The sequence below is a fragment of the Canis lupus genome, chromosome 3 (assembly GCF_048164855.1).
Source record: "Canis lupus baileyi chromosome 3, mCanLup2.hap1, whole genome shotgun sequence".
NCBI lineage: Eukaryota > Metazoa > Chordata > Mammalia > Carnivora > Canidae > Canis > Canis lupus.
The window spans coordinates 55,991,170-56,006,069 of NC_132840.1; the positions used below are offsets into that span (position 1 = coordinate 55,991,170).

A 14,900-nucleotide genomic window follows, 5' to 3' on the forward strand; every position below is an offset into this window, starting at 1 on the left:
TTTTTTCTTTTTTTTCTTTTTAATTTTTTTTTATTTATGATAGTCACACATAGAGAGAGAGAAGCAGAGACACAGGCAGAGGGAGAAGCAGGCTCCATGCACCGGGAGCCCAACGTGGGATTCGATCCCGGGTCTCCAGGATCACGCCCCGGGCCAAAGGCAGGCGCTAAACCGCTGTGCCACCCAGGGATCCCAGCTGAGTTTTTTCTTGGCATTTAGGCCCTTTGTCTGTCCAAGGCATATTTGGAGATCGGGTGAGATGCTTCTGAATTTGAGGACAGGGAGGACAGAGGACCCTGGGCACAGGCCCTGGTCAGGCCCCAGAACCCCCTCCCACCCCCCACCTGCTCAGCAGCCTCCTTTCCGGGTCCAGTCTCGAGCATTGATGAAGAGCTGGAGCCAGGGGGAGGTGGTCACAGTGTCAAACAGAGGAGGGCGCCATGCCCACTGCCAGGGCCTCACAGCCCGCTCAGGGTGAGGCATGACAGCCAGGTGGCGGCCATCAAGGGAGCAGACGCCGGCCACCCCTCCTGGAGACCCGTTGGGGTTCATGGGGTACTGTTCTGTGGGCTTCCCATTGTCGTCTGCCCAGTGCAGCGGAGCCAAGCCCCTGGCCTCAATCTGGGCTTGGAGCTCCGGAGAAGAAAACGCCATGTAACCTGCAAGGGGTGGGAGAGGAGGGAAGTGAGAGCCAAGCTCCCTCGTGCTCCCTCCCGCCCCCCACCCCTCCCGGGCCTCACCTTCCCCGTGAGCGCTCCACACGGGCAGCACGGCACCCTCCATCCCGCGCAGCATCAGGGCCGGCCCGGGCCCCACCCGCACGCTGGCCCAGCGAGATTCAAAGCGTCCAGACAGGTTGTGGCGCAGCACAAGGCCGGGCGGGGCTGGCCAGGAGTCCAGGCTGGTCTCCTTGGTCTCCTTGGCCTCCTCGCTGGGGCTGCCTCCTACCCAGCCCAGCAGAGCCAGCAGCTGACAGCCATTACACACGCCCAGGCTAAAGGTGTCGGGCCGCTTCCGGAAGCGCCTCAGTTCAGCCCTGGCCACTGGGTGGAAGGTCACAGCGGCCGCCCACCCTGGGAGGGAACAGGGCCGTCAGGGTGCAGCTAGGGTGCAGGGCGATGGTCGCTTTTCTATGTTAGGATCACTGTTCCTCCCCTGTGTGACCCCTGGCACCCCCGAACACACATGCACACACACATACACACGCGTGCACCCACACCTCCTTCAGGGCAAAGGCAAAGGGGAGAAACAGGTTTATGTGCTTTAATTAGATGTTGCCATTCCTGGGCCAGAGATGGCCCCGTAAGTCTTTCTGCCTGGCCAGCAGAGCATTCAACATCTTTTATTTAATTGCCTGTTTAAAGATCAGGTTTTATTTATTTTATTTTTTTTTTATTTTTATTTATTTTTTTTTAAAACTTTTTTTTTAACTTTTATTTATTTATGATAGTCACACAGAGAGAGAGAGAGAGAGAGAGAGGCGGAGACATAGGCAGAGGGAGAAGCAGGCTCCATGCACCGGGAGCCCGATATGGGATTCGATCCCGGGTCTCCAGGATCGCGCCCTGGGCCAAAGGCAGGCGCTAAACCGCTGCGCCACCCAGGGATCCCTAAAGATCAGGTTTTATATAAAAATCTGTGTTTTGGGGCTTCTCCCATAAACTAGAAAGATCTGGACATGCTGAACCAGCTTTCCAATAGCACAATATGCTGGGGCTGCGTAGCCGCTGCCCCTTTAGTGGGGGCTGGTGTCATCCTGTGCCACCCAGCCACCCTGACCTGTGTAGGTTACCCACGGGCCTTCTGCTGGCATGTGGCCCCAAGTTAAAGGACTCACTGTTCCCAGCCCCAGGGAGGTGAGAGGTCAATTCTCAGTCAGGATGAAGGGAGCCAAGGCACCTCCACAGGAATGTGCAGGGGAGGGAGCGGGCACGAGCCTGATGCTTACCTTTGGCAGAGCCCAGGACATCTGCGTAGCTAAAGCCGCCCACGAAGGCCACGCCACGGAACGTGTCCAGACTGATTGCCCCAGAGCAGAGGTCCTGCGTGGTCACGTCCCACACCTGGCAGGACGGAGACAGGCAGTATGGGAGGACAAGGAGCCCAAGGCTCCGGCCCCAGCTCCACCAGCCGCCCTGCTCACCTCGAAGCCAGCCAAGTGGAAGGCATCGGCCATCTCCCGGTCTCCGTTGCTGCCCTCCTCTCGCAAGATGGCAACTCGGGGCACCGGCCCACCTTGGGAGAGAAGGAGCATCTCTGGGCCAGGGGCTCCTTCCCTAACACCCCACCCTGGCCCCCCACACCTCCTGGGCAGGCGCTAGCATGTAGGCGTTGGGTTCTACCCCCCACCGGCCCGCAGTGTTGGGGAAGCCCAGATGGCACACAGCTCCTCACCAGGCTCACGGGGCACGGAAGCTTTGGGGAAGGCTGCGGGCAGGCAGTAGCGGGGCCCCATCCGCTCCCTCAGCCCCTGTTCTTCCTCGGCCACGCAGCGGGGCTCTGCCTGCAGCCGGTCCAGCTGGAAACTGGTCTCCTCCCAGACGGCTCGGAGCTGCCCAACAGCCTCCTCCAGGACCACGGCCCCGTTCACCGATACTCGCACCTAGAGGCCAGGGCACGTCACTCAGGATCAAGAGCACGGGGATCCTGCCCGGGCACCCCGCCTCCCCGGGGGCTGGCACAGGGGAGCCCCAGCCTCCCAACTGTGCACCACCCGCCCTTCCTCACCAAGGCGTGGGGCCCGGCATCACCCGTGGGGCCCAGCTCCATGCAGTGGAGGCCTGCAACCCGATAGCGCTTCAGCACCTGGGCCAGGTCGGACTCCTGCACCTCCAGCACCAGGCCCGGCTCCTCAGCAAACAGGACAGACAATGCTGGGAGAATGAAGGCATGAGGGTGACCAGGGTGCTACCGTTGGGGGATGGTTCAGGGCTCAGTGACTGAGGTGAGGGGAGGACAGGAGAGATGGACCAAGGATGTGGCCTCGGGGTCTGTCCCAGATGGGTGAGTCACCTGGCTCAGTGGTCAGAAAGGAGAGCCAAGGACTCAGGCGACAGAGTTGGGGATGCTTCATTTTTTTATAGGACATGGGGTTTACAGCGGCAGGGGGGGGGGGGCAGCCCAGCCCAAGTCTAGACCCCCAGCAGCTCACCATCGACCCCAGGGGCAGGCACATGCACCTCTATCCCACAATTCCCAGCAAAGGCCATCTCCAGCAGGCAGGTGATGAGACCCCCGTCACTGACATCATGGCCTGAGCAGAGGAGGCGGTCTGGAGGAAGGAGAAAAATGCTCAGCAGCCTTGGGATTCAAGCTAATGTCCTTCCACTCCCCTCTGGAAAGTAGGTAATGTGTGAGAACATGGGCATGCTCAGAGAACTAGACAGGAGGGCCACGGATCCCTGCTGCCCCACCTGTACTTGCTGAGCCAGCGAGTGCCCACCACACACCAGTCATGTGCTCCATCTCCCCCAGGGCCTCACTCACCTCTCAGCAGCCCCTGGGTGACGCTAAAGGCACGCACCAAGTTCTCAGGGAGGTCCAGGTTGGGAGGCTGCTCGCCTAGCTGCGAGAAACACTGGGCCAGGGCCGTGCCCCCTAGCCGGTGTTGCCCGGGGCTCAGAGACACGTACAGCAAATGGCCTGGGGAGACGGGGCAGGGGTGAGGGAAGTGGGTGGCTCAGACTCCTCACCGTGCTCATGGATACTGAAGTCCTGGCATGTGGACAGACCCATAGATACCTTCCCCCAGGTCCCAGAGCCAAGACGAGGGGCCCAGACCTCTTAGGGCAGACTCCAAACAGAGGACCAGGCTCTAAATAAACAAAGCAGTGAGGAAGGAGCACCCATACCTCTCCCTCCAGGATGCTTGAGGTCTGGGGTCACAGTGGCTGTAATGTCTGGACAGACGGCATAAGCTGAAATGACCAGTGATCCTGCAGAGCAAGGAGTAAGAGTGGAGGCACCTGGGTGGTCCAGGTGGTTAAGTAACCGACTCTCAGTTTCAGCTCGCATCATGATTTCAAGGTTGTGAGATGGAGTGCTGGGTCAGGATCCACGCTCAGCGGGGAGTCTGCTCCCCACTCTCCTCCCCCTGCCCCTCCCCACACTGTCACACTCTAAAATAAATGAACTTAAAAAAAAAAAAAAAAAAGACAAGAAAGGAATAAGCCCCACAGGTCTGTCCCTCTCCCCATGACCCCCAGACCATACCAGGTGCCCGCACTGTCTCAGAGCCGACCCGGGCGGCCATGCTGAGAGAGTCCTTGCCACCATCCACCGCCACACCCAAGGCCGCCATCACTGCCACCATAGCCTCACAGGCGTCGGCCAGGGCCGCACCCTCTCCTGGGAGCTTGGCTGCCCACATCCAGTTCCCACTGCACTTCACGTCCTGGGAAGTGGCAGACACCGGGCATTAGGGAGAGAGGTGGAGAGGGTGGGGACAGAGGGGCCGGGAGGTCACGAGCATGAAGGGCAAGAGAAGGTGATGATGGACGCTGATGCCTCCCAACAGCCTGCATCTCCAGGGTGGAAGCTGCAGGGGACTCACCCGGAGGTCGGTGACCAGAGCAAACACCAGGTTGGTGAGGGCTTCAGCCACAGCCAGTCGGGCAGCAACCTTTGGGTCCAGCAGGCTTTTGACTGGCTGCTCTCCCAGAGCTGTGGCGGCTCCAATGAGCTCCTGGTGACTTAACGCCACAACTGCCACATCTGCCAGAGGGGTGTGCAGGGGTCCAACGCACTGCTGCTGTGCCACCAGGCCACCCACAGAGCGGTCCACCTGCAGAACCAGCGGGGGGTTGGCGAGAGGCCAAGGGATAGGGACACAGGGGACCTGCCTCACCCCGAACATATATACAAGACTCAGAGAGTGGGAGCAGGGGACCTGGCCTTCAGGGTGGCTGCCCTGGCCCTGCCGCTTCTCCCTGGGGCCTGTGGAATTCCCCACAGCAATCCAAAAGAGCAGGAGGCCAGGGGTGGGTGGGCAGAGGGAAGGGTGCAGGGAGTACCTTGTTAGTGAGGTAGCGCTTGCTGGCCACAGCAGGCAGCCTCAGGACGCGCTCCAGGGCCTGGCGCACTCGCAGACCTGGGGGCAAGGCCAGAGGCTTCAGCACGGGGTGACTCCTCTTGAGGAAGAACTCCTACAACACAGAAGGGGACCGGGGTGTGAGTACCTGCGGGAGCGCCCAGCACAAGGTGACAACATGCGCCGGGCAAAGGGTGGTCTGAAGAGCTGGGGTAGAGGAGGGCCGCCCACCTACGAACCTTCCGAGGCATCTTGCCCAACACCCAATCCAGCTCCAGGTCCACGGGGGTTGGGGGAGATGAGAGGGAGGCATCCTCATGGCCATTTCTCCCAACAGGGTACTCCCGATCATCCACCAGCACTATCTACAGCAACATAGCCAGAGGGAGGGAGACGGTGAGGCCCAGCACAGAATATTTCTAGAAAGCAGGGCACAGGGCAGCCCTGGTGGCACAGCGGTTTAGCGCCACCTGCAGCCCAGGGTGTGATCCTGGAGACAGGGGATCAAGCCCCGCATTGGGCTTCCTGCATGGAGCCTGCGTCTCTGCTTCTCTCTCTCTCTCAAAAAAAAAAAAAAAAAAAAAAGAAAGCAGGGCACAAGGGCGTGTTCCTGCCCCCCCCCAACACCCCCATCGCATCTCTGCCCCTGGCCACCCCCTACATGCTGTTCCCCAGTCTGTGTGCCACCCACCCCCATCCTACTCATCCCTTCCCTGCGACGGCTCTCCCTCCCTCCAGCCCAGACTCGGGCAGTTCCACGTCCACCCACTGCCACTGCTGCAGGCTTCCTGGGCCAACTCACTCTCTTGTCCCCTGTAATGGTGCCCACAAAGCAAGTCGGGCAGCGTTCCCGGGCGCTGACACGGCTGAGAAAATCCCGGTCCAGGGGCCGCAGCAGAAGTGCGTTTGACTCCTGATACTCAGCCCCCCAGATTTCCAGGGCGTTCAGGGTTGGATCCCCGAGCTGCTTCCAGGAGGAAAAAGTGAAGGGTCAGTGGGCACTTTGCCAGCCTCATGTCTTTGCAAGGAGTCGGGGGTTTAGGGGGAAGGTGGGGGCCGATGTGATGGGGGCACAGCCAGACCTCTGGGGACGAGGCCCACCTGGAAGCGGCTGGTGTAAATGACAGCTCCGGCGGGGTCACTCAGTTCCTTCAGGACGTTGCCTGATGGGAGGGAGTGAAGGAGAGGTGGTGACCTGGCTGTGGGCAGCACCCGGCAAACAAAGGAGCCCCTAATTCTGTGTGTCTTGTGTGCATTGCTGCCGCACGTTCATCACCTACCATCCTGCAGCAGCAGGCTCCCAGCACCCAATCCAAGCCTCTCCAGGAGGTATGGGGGGGTGGAGAATGGGATCCAGGGCTGGGCAGCCGGTTGCAGATCCCTGACCCCTCCACCTCAGCCAAACCTGACAAGAGACCAGGGAGGCCAGGTCCCATGCCCTGATTCCCTTCCTCACCGTTGCCACCAGCACCCTGGTCGTGGAGGCTGCAGATAGGGTTGCCCCTGGCAGCCTCCACACATGCCCGGATCACACGGTTCATCTTTTGTTCCATCTCCGGGTCTCCCCGCTGCACAGCCCCAAAGTCCAGGTCACTGGTGTTATCTCCCTGCACCTGGGGGGAACGTATGGTACAGCTGGGCTGCTGGGGTCTGGGAGCTCATATCCCACCCAAGCACGAGGCCCGACAACGTCCTGGAGCCTGCACCTGAGCGAGTGCCACTCACTTGCACAGATGACGCAGCTCCACCGCCAACTCCAATTCTATAGACAGGACCCCCGACCTTTACAATGTCCATGCCTGAGAGGAAGGTAGGCGTATAAATAAAGGATAAGGATTAAGGGAAGCAGATATAAGGGGAGAGCAATCAGGTACTTGTGCAAGTATCGCACTGTCTGGGTTATTACAGCTTTTATTTATTTATTTATTTTTTTTGGTTATTACAGCTTTTAATCAGGTAAAGGTCAGACCCCCGACCTTTACAATGTCCATGCGTGAGAGGAAGGTAGGCAATAAATAAAGGATAAGGATTAAGGGAAGCGGATATATATAAAAAAGGGGGGAGGGGAGCGGATATAAGGGGAGAGCAATCAATATCACGAATGCACGTATTCTTTGGGTAAATACACTTCAAGGAATTTATACTCTGGATTTATTCACATAGGCACAAAATCACCTACGTTCAAAATGAAACATTGCAACATCATTTGTATTACCAAGGATAGGAAATACTGTTGGCCCTTTAACATCGGGGTTAGGGGGTGCCGACCCACACAGTAAAAAATCTGCATGTGACAATCAAGTCCCCCCTCGGGGATCCCTGGGTGGCGCAGCGGTTTAGCGCCTGCCTTTGGCCCAGGGCGCGATCCTGGAGATCCGGGATCGAGTCCCACATCGGGCTCCCGGTGCATGGAGCCTGCTTGTCCCTCTGCCTGTGTCTCTGCCTCTCTCTCTCTGTGTGTCTTTATGAATAAATAAATAAAATCTTAAAAAAAAAAAAAAAAAAAGGGAGGGAGAGACACAAGCAGAGGGAGAAGCAGGCTCCTTGCAGGGAGCCGGATAAGGAACTCAATTGTGGATCCCAGGATCATACCATGCCCTGAGCCGAAGGTAGATGCTCAACAGCTGAGCCACCCAGGTGTCCCTACTTCCTGCTTTGAAAACTTACTACAAAGCTGTAATAACCCAGACGTGCGGTACTTGCACAAGAACAGGTAGGATACATCAATCAATCTGACTGTTCAATACAACTGTGAATCAATAACGAGCTATATATTTATGGCCAAGTGATTTTTTTTTTTTTTTTTTTTTTTATTTATTTATGATAGGCAAACAGTGAGAGAGAGAGAGAGGCAGAGACACAGGCAGAGGGAGAAGCAGGCTCCATACACCGGGAGCCTGACGTGGGATTTGATCCTGGGTCTCCAGGATCGCGCCCTGGGCCAAAGGCAGGCGCTAAACCGCTGCGCCAGACAGGGATCCCTGGCCAAGTGATTTTTGTTTCTTCTTTTAAGTAGGCTCTGCACCCAGGGTGGGGCTTGAACTCACAACCCCAAGATCAAGAGCTGTATGCTCTAATGACTGAACAAGCCAGAAACCTCTGGGCCATCAATTTTTGAAAAGTCGCAAGACCATTCAGTAAGGTGCAGACCGTCTTTCTGAAACACGGCATTAGAACAAATGGATATCCACATATGAAAGAGAGAAGTTAGACTCTTACACCATATAAAAAGATCCATTCAAGATGTGTCAGAAACCTAAATGTACGAGCTAAAAGCTATATTAATAATATCACAAGAAAACATTGCTATAAATCTTTACGACCTTGGCTTAAGCAATGGTTTTGTTAGCTAGGTCATCAAAACCATAGCAGCAGCAGCAGATGTTATTGATAAACCTGACTTAACCAAAATTAAAACCATTTGTGCTTTCTTCGTAAGACACCATAAGGAAAGCAAAAAACCCACAGAACAAGAAAAAAGTATTTGCAAATCATGTATTTATCTGATGAGCATTTAGACCCTGATACATAAAACTCTTGTAACTCCACCAAAAAAGACAATTCAATTTAAAAATGAAAAAAAAAAAAAAGGGACACCTGGGTGGCTCAGCGGTTGAGTGTCTGCCTTCGGCTCAGGGCGTGATCCTGGGGTCCTGGGATCGAGTCCCACATCAGGCTCCCCGCAGGGCGTCTGCTTCTCCCTCTGCCTGTGTCTCTGCTTCTATCTCTCATGAACACATAAATAAAATCTTTTAAAAATAATAATAAAATAAAAATGAAAAAAAAAGTCCAGGACGCCTGAGTGGCTCAGTGGTTGAGTGTCTGCCTTTGGCCCAGGTCGTGATCCCGGGGTCCTTGGGATCGAGTCCTGCATCGGGCTCCCTACAGGGACCCTGCTTCTCCCTCTGCCTGTGTGTCTGCGTCTCTCCCATTCTGGGTCTCTCATGAATAAATAAATAAAATCTTGAAAATAAAAAAAAAGAAAAAATCCAGAACAAAAGACAAAGAATCCTGACAGATATATCACCAAGGAAAATCTATAAACGCATATGAAAAGATGCTCAACATCATTCATTAGTCATTAGCCAAATGCAAGTGAAAACCACACAAGATGCTACTTCATGCTGTAGTATGGCTAGAATCAGAGAGACTCTAAGTAACAAGAGCTGGTGAGGACACGGAGACATGAGAGCCCTCTTCCACTGCTGGGCGGGGGGGTGGGTGCAGAACAGTGCAGTGCAACAATCTGGCAGTTTTTCAAAAAGCTGGACAGTTACTGTGTGACCCCCTGCCCCCGTAATTCCACTCCTACTTATATAGGCCAGCGATCAGAGAACATACAGGCACAGAAAAACATGTACATGTGTTTATAACAGCATTATCTGCACTAGCTGAAAAGTAGAAGAGACCCACACATCTACTAACTGATGAACGAATAAACACACGAGAGGTCTGTGTGATGGAGTATCATGTGGCCCTAAAAAGGAATAAGGTACTGACAGGTGCTCTGATACAGATAAATCTTTAAAATACTGTGCTAAGTGAAAGATGCCAGACACAAAAGGCCACATACTGTGTGATTCCATTTACACAAAACATCCACAACAGGCAAATCCGCAGAGGCAGGAAGTAGACGAGTTGCTGCCAGAGAGAGGCAGAGGGAGGAAGTGACTGCTAACTGGTCCTGCGGTGATAATAATGTTCTGGAATGAATGGTGTTCGAGGCACAGCTCTGTCCTTATGCTAAAAAGGCACTAACTTAAAAAAAAAAAAAAAAAACCTGACGACTTGCACACTTTAAAAAGGTGAATTTTGGGCAGCCTCGGTGGCGCAGCGGTTTAGCGCCGCCTGCAGCCCAGGGTTTGATCCTGGAGACCCAGGATTGAGTCCCGCATCGGGCTTCCTGCATGGAGCCTGCTTCTCCCTCTGCCTGTGTCTCTGCCTCTCTCTCGCTCTCTCTGAATGAATAAATAAATAAATCTTAAAAAAAAAAAAAGGTGAATTTTATGGTACACGGATTACATCTGAATAATGAGGTTATTTTTTTAAATATTTTATTTATTTATTCATGAGAGACACACACAGAGAGAGAGAGAGAGAGAGAGAGAGAGAGAGAGAGGGAGAGAGGGAGAGAGGGAGAAAGAGGGAGAGGCAGAGGCAGAAGCAGGCTCCATGCAGGAAGCCTGATGTGGGACTTGATCCCGGGTCTCTAAGATCACGCCCTGTGCCGAAGGTGGCACTAAACCACTGAGCACCTGGGCTGCCCTGAATAATGGGATTATTAAAAAGAAGCCTGCACATATGGCACTTGTTAAAAAAAAAAAAGAGAGATGAATACGCATATATGCATATGTGGGAGATGCAGGAAATACCTCTGGTAAGGTACACCAGTCACTGGTTAACCATGGGTTATCTCTAGGAAGGGAAGCTGGGAAGTCAAGGGAAGGGCAGTTTTCACTGTGTGACCCTTTTTTTGCCTTTTCAATTCTGAGCCACGTGATTGGGTCACCTCTTCAATAAATGCGACCTTGGCTCTTATCTTCACTCCACCACACAATCCAGCACACCATGGGGCCTAAGAGATGTTTGCCCACCTGAGCTGAGCTGCAGGAAAGAAACCCCTGGCATATAGCAGGCCAAACACTGAACTGACAATGAACAAACACCGGCTGGCTTGACTTAGCAGAGTGGGTACCTGTCATGCAGAAGGAAAGCAGGGCACACAGAAGGAACGCAGATGGAGAGCCCTACTGGTATAAGGCCCTGGCCTGCCTTGAAAATCTGCATAGAGGCGGTGGGGAGACACACAAGGTGGGAGTTAAAAACCAACCCAGGAAGTAGCCTCTAAATTTCCCTCCAGCTGCTGCTGCTGTGCTGGGAACACAAAGCTGGCTGGGTATAGAGACAAGAAGTGAGCTCTTACCTGGCTCTGGGGGCTCCTTGCGCACATGCTCGGCTTCCATGGACCCGATGCCCCCACTGAACATGATGGGCTTGATCCACTCACGACGCTGGCCGTCTGGGAGCTGGAGTCCGAAGGAGCGGGTGAAGCCTGGAGCATGGACATCACAGGGAGAGGGGGCCAGAGTCCAGTCACCCCGTGTCCCCAGCGCTCACTCGATCATACACCTCCCACCCACCGGATAACGGGATTAGGTGTCCGTTACCCCCACACCCCAAGCCTCACCGGCCAACACGGGCTCCCCAAACTTGTTGCCGTAATCAGAAGCCCCATTACTGGCCTCAATGGCAACCTCCAGGGGCCGGGCAAAGTTCTCAGGATACTGGAAGCTTGGATCCTCCCAAGGCAGATTATAACCTGGAAGGGAAGGAGAAAGTTGGCTGGAACATTAAGACAGAACACAGAGGAGCCAGATTCCTTCCAAAGAAGGAGTCTAAGTCAGCCACCAAGGACACCCTTGCAGGTAGAATGTCCAACTTTAGGAAGTCCCACTGCAGGAAGGTGTAGAGCCTACAATAAAGCACCGATCTGGGTCCCCACTTCCCACAACAGCCCCTGCGAGTCTTAGGATCATCTTAGGATCAGAGGTGGGGGGGGTTGTTTTGTTTTGTTTGAGTCCCCCTCCCCCACATCAGGCTCCCTGTGGGGAGCCTGCTTCTCCCTCTGTCTGTGTCTCTGCCTTTCTCTTTCTCTCATGAATAAATAAATTCTAAAGAAATTAGACTTTGGGGGCAGGTGATAGTCATGAGACTGATCCAGTATGTTTCCTTGCTGAGCAGATGCTAGTTTATAAAGAAAATGGCAGTTCTGCAAAGCCTGTCTGGTGACTTGGGTTTCTCCTGGCCTGGAATCCTCATGGCCACAGTTGGTGACCGGCCAGTTACTCTAGAGCCCTGCCGAGGCACCCGAGATGACCTAGGAGATAGAAGTGTTCCGTGCCTGCCAGAACAAGGAAGAGATGGTAGAGAGGAACGAGGTGGGACCTGGGATGTGCAGGTTTCCAAAGCAATAGCCAGCAGTGCCAGCCACCACGTGGGCCCCTCGGCCCGTGCACTGGACATCTCGGATCCGGCCCCCTGTGCCTGTGGTCGCACCACTGAAGGGGGCTACTCCTGTAAAGAGATGGGGAAGAGGTATGGGTACCAAAGAGATGAACCCCAGCTCTGACCACCCCATTAAAAATCAGGACAGGCCGCCTGTGTGGCACAGGTGGCCAAGCACCTGACTGTTGCTCTCTGCTCAGGTCTTGATCTCAGGGTGGGAAGTATAACCCCCACGTTGGGCCCCACGTTGGGCTCCACATTGGGCGTGGAGCCTACTTTAAGAAAAACTCAGGACAAGCAGCTTACCTTATTGTTTCTCCCAGGTCCTACCCAGAAGACCTTCACTCCACCCCACACTCTATCTCTCTATCCATCCCCCGGACCAGCTCACCTGTGGGGAAGTTGTGGGTCTCTGCTGTGAAGACTACATGTCTCAGTGCCCGGTGCGGCTGGAAGCAGCTTGGCTGAGTGGGGTCTTCGGGCCTTAGGAATTGGACTTCCTTCCCCTGGATTGCGCTGTGGACACACTGGTTCTGGAACCTGCGTCCTTCCTGGGGCCTGCGTTTGCCCCATCAGGGCCTGGAGCCCTCCCCTCCCCCATGTCTGAGGTCACCCTGGCCTGGGGCACGGCCCACCTGCTGTTGTCACAGAACTTGAGCACATTGTTGGGGTTCGAGGATGCCTGGGTACTCATGATGGACTCAAACAGGGAGTGTGCCAACTCCTGACCATCCATGTGGAGCTGGCCCTTGAAGAACCAGTGTCGGCTGTGCTCGCTGCAGGGGTGATGCAGGAAGGAAGGTCAGGCAGAAAGCTGGGTCACTTCTCACGCCATGCCGTGTCTTCTCAGCAATTGGCCATAGTTACAACTGACTCTTTGTTTTGTTTATAAATTTTTTCTCTTTCCTAGTGTCGTTCAACTTGTGACACTTCTTCATTATTTTTATAATCTTGATGCTTTTTAAAATTTTAAAAAAGATTTTATTTATTTGAGAGGGAGGAGGAGGGGAGAGGGGGGAGAGAGAGAGGACGGACGTACAGCTAGGGGGAGGGGCAGACGAAGGGAGAGAAGCAGACTCCCCGCTGAGTAGGGAGCCCTAGTGCCACCTCTTAGTTAGGTCAAAATAGATCCGCAAAAACCATAATCTTCAAATGTTCTTTCACTGGATTGTTCAGATGCAAAGTGAATATGAAATCAAGATCTAGAGGCGCCTGGGTGGCTCAGTTGGTGAAGCGTCAGCCTTCGGCACAGGTCATGATCTCGGGGTCTTGGATCGAGACCCACATTGAGCTCCCTGCTCAGCGGGGACTCTGCTTCTCCCTCTCCCTCTGCAGAGCCCCCTGCTTATGTTTGCTCTCTCTGTCAAATAAATATAATCTTAAAAAAATGAAATCAAGATCTGGGTATAGACCATTGGATGGATGAGGAGCCTGGGCCTTCAAACAGACTCGGGGGCACCCCTGAGCCAAAAGAAGAGCCATGAAGGCAAGTGCCAGTGCTCTTCCCTTCCAACCTCCATGGGCTCAGACTTCAGAAAGTCCCCATTTCCGTGCCACCCCAACCCCACCCTACCTATTGGACTGAGCCAAGTCAAAAGCCTCCACAGTGCTTGGGTTCCTCTGTAGCTCCTGGAAGCGTTTGGTATAGAAATCTAGGTCCCAGGAGTCTAGTGCCAGGCCTAGGAGACAACCCAGAAGAGCTGGCTGCAGGACTCTGGCACCAGGTCCTGGGTCTTGGCACCCCAACTGGCCTCGCCTGGGCCTTCCTCCCAGTCACCCCTGCTCACCTAGCTCCTGGTTGGCTTTCTCCAGGGCACACCGGCCCTCAGCCAGGATGTTGATATGGCCGTTGAGAGGTGTGGAAATGCTCCCGAGGGAGAAGCTCTGGATGGGATGGGGGAAGTGCTGCTCTGTCATCCGATCATGCAGGGTAGCCAGAGCGATGGTCTCCATCTCCGTTGACGGGGGGTGGGCAAACTAGGTGCAAACACACACAGAGGGCAGGAGGTGGAGAGCTGAACACTAGACAAAATGGTGCATCCTTTGTCCTCCGAATCACACAGGGCCTGCCCATGGCTAATCAGCATGGTGCCCATGTGCCGATTAGAAAGATGCATCCCGGGACGCCTGGGTGGCTTAGCGGTTGAGCGTCTGCCTTCAGCTCAGGGCGTGATCCGGGAATGCCTGAATCGAGCCCCACATTGGGCTCCCTGTGTGGAGCCTGCTTTACCTTCTCCCAATCTCGTGAATCTCTGCCTCTCTTGTGAATAAATAAAATAGAAAGAAGAAAGAAGAAAGAAAGAGAGAAAGAGAGAAAGAGAAAGAGAGAAAGAGAAAGAGAGAAAGAGAGAAAGAGAGAAAGAGAGAGAGAGAGAAAGAGAAAGGAAAGAAGAAAGAAAGAAAGAAAAAGAAAGAAAGAAAGAAGAAAGAAAGAAAGAAAGAAAGAAAGAAAGAAAGAAAGAAAGAAAGAAAGAAAGAACGGACGGACACGTCCCACTTCCCTTCCAGGCACGAGTCCATGTAAGGAAGCAGATTAGCAAAAGGAGCACGAGCTGGAGCCCCTTCCCACTCAGTCCTCGCCCAGGCAGTCTTAGGCATGGACAATCTGCACAGGATAGGCCTAAAGCCAAGAGCTCCTCCCCGTTTCTCTGACGTTCAGGACCTTATCTCTTTATCTCCGGCCTAGCTCCTCTTCCCTCATTGCCACAGAGAGCCCAATGCCTCACCGAGAGCAAGTAGCGCCGGGTAGTCTCCACACGATCCACAGCCCCCAGCCCAGCAGCCCAGCACACTGACACGACGTTGGTGGATGCTGGCGTGGAGAAGTTCAGCCTGAGAGGTGGGCCATATGGTTAGGACCTGAGAG

The 14,900-nt window shown here is 54.3% G+C and overlaps 1 protein-coding gene across 4 annotated transcripts in view; it reads right to left on the bottom strand.

Moving 5' to 3' along the window:
- Positions 1–14,900, bottom strand: part of PFAS (phosphoribosylformylglycinamidine synthase) — a 21,528-nt gene continuing 6,628 nt past the window's right edge. For all 4 annotated transcript variants that reach the window (XM_072821209.1, XM_072821210.1, XM_072821208.1 and 1 more), the window contains 25 exons: positions 14,761–14,866; positions 13,822–14,011; positions 13,608–13,713; positions 12,670–12,810; positions 12,426–12,550; positions 11,975–12,103; positions 11,217–11,348; positions 10,953–11,081; positions 6,755–6,828; positions 6,486–6,642; positions 6,131–6,192; positions 5,832–5,993; positions 5,269–5,394; positions 5,013–5,144; positions 4,553–4,783; positions 4,213–4,393; positions 3,852–3,935; positions 3,487–3,642; positions 3,152–3,271; positions 2,728–2,873; positions 2,395–2,602; positions 2,144–2,235; positions 1,949–2,063; positions 741–1,073; positions 1–659 (listed from right to left, as the gene is read on the bottom strand). In XM_072821209.1, coding sequence (XP_072677310.1) covers positions 349–659; positions 741–1,073; positions 1,949–2,063; positions 2,144–2,235; positions 2,395–2,602; positions 2,728–2,873; positions 3,152–3,271; positions 3,487–3,642; positions 3,852–3,935; positions 4,213–4,393; positions 4,553–4,783; positions 5,013–5,144; positions 5,269–5,394; positions 5,832–5,993; positions 6,131–6,192; positions 6,486–6,642; positions 6,755–6,828; positions 10,953–11,081; positions 11,217–11,348; positions 11,975–12,103; positions 12,426–12,550; positions 12,670–12,810; positions 13,608–13,713; positions 13,822–14,011; positions 14,761–14,866 — 3,748 coding nt within the window. In that variant the 3' untranslated portion in view covers positions 1–348. The remainder of the gene's footprint in view (positions 660–740; positions 1,074–1,948; positions 2,064–2,143; positions 2,236–2,394; positions 2,603–2,727; positions 2,874–3,151; positions 3,272–3,486; positions 3,643–3,851; positions 3,936–4,212; positions 4,394–4,552; positions 4,784–5,012; positions 5,145–5,268; positions 5,395–5,831; positions 5,994–6,130; positions 6,193–6,485; positions 6,643–6,754; positions 6,829–10,952; positions 11,082–11,216; positions 11,349–11,974; positions 12,104–12,425; positions 12,551–12,669; positions 12,811–13,607; positions 13,714–13,821; positions 14,012–14,760; positions 14,867–14,900) is intronic.